This window comes from Phytophthora infestans, genomic scaffold, assembly GCF_000142945.1.
Source record: "Phytophthora infestans T30-4 supercont1.6 genomic scaffold, whole genome shotgun sequence".
NCBI classification, from domain to species: Eukaryota; Oomycota; class Peronosporomycetes; order Peronosporales; family Peronosporaceae; genus Phytophthora; species Phytophthora infestans.
Window position 1 is genome coordinate 2833021 of NW_003303753.1, and position 2766 is coordinate 2835786.

Sequence of the window (2766 nt, forward strand, 5' to 3'; positions counted from 1 at the left end):
GGAACAAGTTTCGAATTGTTTATAATCCACACAGGCGAGGGTTGGGAGGTATATATCGCCCTCCCAAATTTTTGGGCGCTATTTTTTTATAAGAGGGGTCACGACTCAGTATGGGCTGGACATCTTAGAGCAACACATACTTACGCAAGAATTGCAGAGGTGTATTGGTGGCCTGACTTAATGCGAGAGGTACAAAAGTGGGTGAGAAGCTGTCAAGAATGCGGCAGTAGGAAAGCACGACCAAGTGAGGTAATACCGCCTCTCAGAAGTATCAACGGAGGTGATGTTGGAGATCGATGGGCGCTAGATGTAGCAGGTCCACTACCCACGACTGATGGAGGGCACCGTTATGTCATAGCCGCAGTCGAGTATGTGACGCGGTACGCAGTGGCAGCTACAGTGAAGCAACACACGGCAGAAAATGTGGCCAAGTTTATTATGCAGCAAGTAGTACTCAAGTTTGGACCATTTCGTGAGCTGTTGACAGATGGAGCTCCAGATCTAGCAGGCTTGGTGATTGAGCAGTTGATAGAAGTTCTACAAGCGCAACAGATCAACCCCGTGCCGTACAGACCGCAGATGGTTGGATTAGTTGAGAGATTTCATCGCACGTGGAAAGACGGAGTCGCTACGTACCTGAACAGTGAAGGCCAACGTGACTGGGACACCTGGGTCGACTTCATGACGTACGCATATAACTCTGCACAACACACGACAGTCAAACTGTCGCCGAACGAGTTAATGATGGGTAGAAGACTTCGCAGTCCGAACGAATTACTACGCAGCACGGACGTACGGGAAGCAGGAGAGCTTACAGCGTATCACAGGAAGCTGTTGGCAGCGATGAAACACAGTAGTGAGTGTGCTGAGCGGGCAAGAACGAAGGAGCAACAACGGCAGGCAAAATACTACAATAGGAAAACTCGAACGAAACGGACGATAAAACCAGGAGACCGGGTTTGGATGTTTCGGCCTCCACGAGGACCAAAAGCGTCTAAATTGGTACACCAATGGATAGGGCCAATGCGAGTTATTGAGTCGGCAGGATACGACAATTTCCTGATCGAAAGAGAAGACACAGAGGAGGAAAAAGAGCGGTACATTGCTCACGTATCGTTCCTAGTGACCTATCACTTTCCTACAACACTACTTAGACGAGTGGCTGAGGATATTGAAGACCAACTAGCAGACGAGGATGACGAGAAGCAAGGGGGAGATGCGGCGGCGGCAGCGAAAGCTGTACGAGCAGCGCCAGCATCCGGACAAGCAGGCGTTGCAGTATCAAGTAAGAAAAGAGACCGAAGCGCAGTGGATGACGAAGCGCCAGAAGAGCAGTCGAGTGGCGTCTTGGTGGAGTTACGACGTAGAAGGAGAAGGAACAGAGCTGCACAGTACGTCCTTGAGTACGAGTTGCGACCAGCACGATCGGCAGATGGGCTTAATGAACGACGAGAAGTTGATGCCGGACCAAGATGGGTATCCCTTCAGCGGTACGAAGAGTTGTTTAGCCGCGACAGAGTCGTGGAAGACTCTGTGGTTGGGGAAGACGTGTAATAGGGCATTGACGGTGATTACCGAGGAGTCAAGCAGTAGAGAGCACGTGGGAGGTATTGGGTACGTCAGTGAAGTGAGCGGTTACATGGCGTCAGTTGATGTGGCGAGCGGGGACCGCACAAATGCGATCTTGTATCCAGAACCGACGCGTGGGAGTTGCGAGCCAATCAGGAGTGACCAAAGATCGCAACACGAACCCGACGTGCAGAGAAAAAGCGACGTGAAGACGGAGAGCGGTGAGACTTCGAGATTTGCGTCGGAGAGCAGCACCAGATTGAATCTCCCTTCGAGATTTGCGCAGTCGAGCACAGAGGCGAAGTAACTGCGAGTACGGAGAAGTGCGAGGTAGTGAGTGGGGTGCACGAAGAGGTCAGAGGACCAACACGAGAAGAGAGAAGGAGAAGAGAGAGAAGAGGTGCGATTGGACGGACGATCAGTCGTCAGTGCATTGGTGGACGCGTGGGGCAACGACAGCGACGGGCGACGAGACCAGGAGGAGAGGACCCTCCGAGTTACTGTGTGGCTGCGAGCCGTAGGGTAGGCGCCAGAGGCGTAATCCAAGTGGCTTTAGTAAGCGAGGTTTAGTGGGACCCGAATCGTCGGTGCTTTGCGTGGACAGAGTTGTGCTGGGGGTGGATTAGAAGGACAGGAGCACGGAGAGTGGGCGCTCGATAAGTTACGGACGCGTGGCGAGTCGGAAGCGTAAGAGTGAGACTGAGTAGCGGTGTATTCCGGGAAAGAAGGCCCAGAGAATAACCGTGGCAATAGGTCGAGAGTTGAGAGGGTGAGTCAGGTGAGTGATAGCACGCCACCGAGAGCGAGTTCGCGGCTGCTAGTCACAACAGGCCAGAGTCACAAGAGTTGAGGAGAGAAGTAAATAAAATAGGGACGAGAGTCCCGGCACCTTTGCGAGGGGCCTACAGAGTGTGTGAGTTGCATTGAGACGGGCTACCCAACAAACCGAACTACTGGTAGTCCACCGCAGGAAGCACAGACAATATACGATCCGGTAGCAACGGGGCGTAAGCGGGTTGTCACAGTATTAATGCCATTGCCATAATTGTTGAAGCTGATGGATAATTCTGCTTCAATGTCAGATGGATGGACTTTGGTCGATTTCGGGACTTATGGCTTTCGCTATGACCATAATGAGTCCAACAAGAATTTCGTCCCACAGGTCTACGTGTTGGCAAGCACGGAGCACCAGCAGTG

At 52.3% G+C, this 2766-nt stretch overlaps 1 protein-coding gene across 1 annotated transcript; it reads left to right on the forward strand.

The window, feature by feature from the left end:
* Nucleotides 1-1195: 1195 nt before the first annotated feature.
* On the forward strand, nucleotides 1196-2297 carry PITG_04777 (uncharacterized protein; the record flags this gene model as incomplete). Its single annotated transcript, XM_002905451.1, has 1 exon — nucleotides 1196-2297. The coding sequence occupies one exon, from the start codon at nucleotides 1196-1198 to the stop codon at nucleotides 1874-1876; it is 681 nt and encodes a 226-aa protein (XP_002905497.1).
* Between the last annotated feature and the right edge of the window lie 469 nt (nucleotides 2298-2766).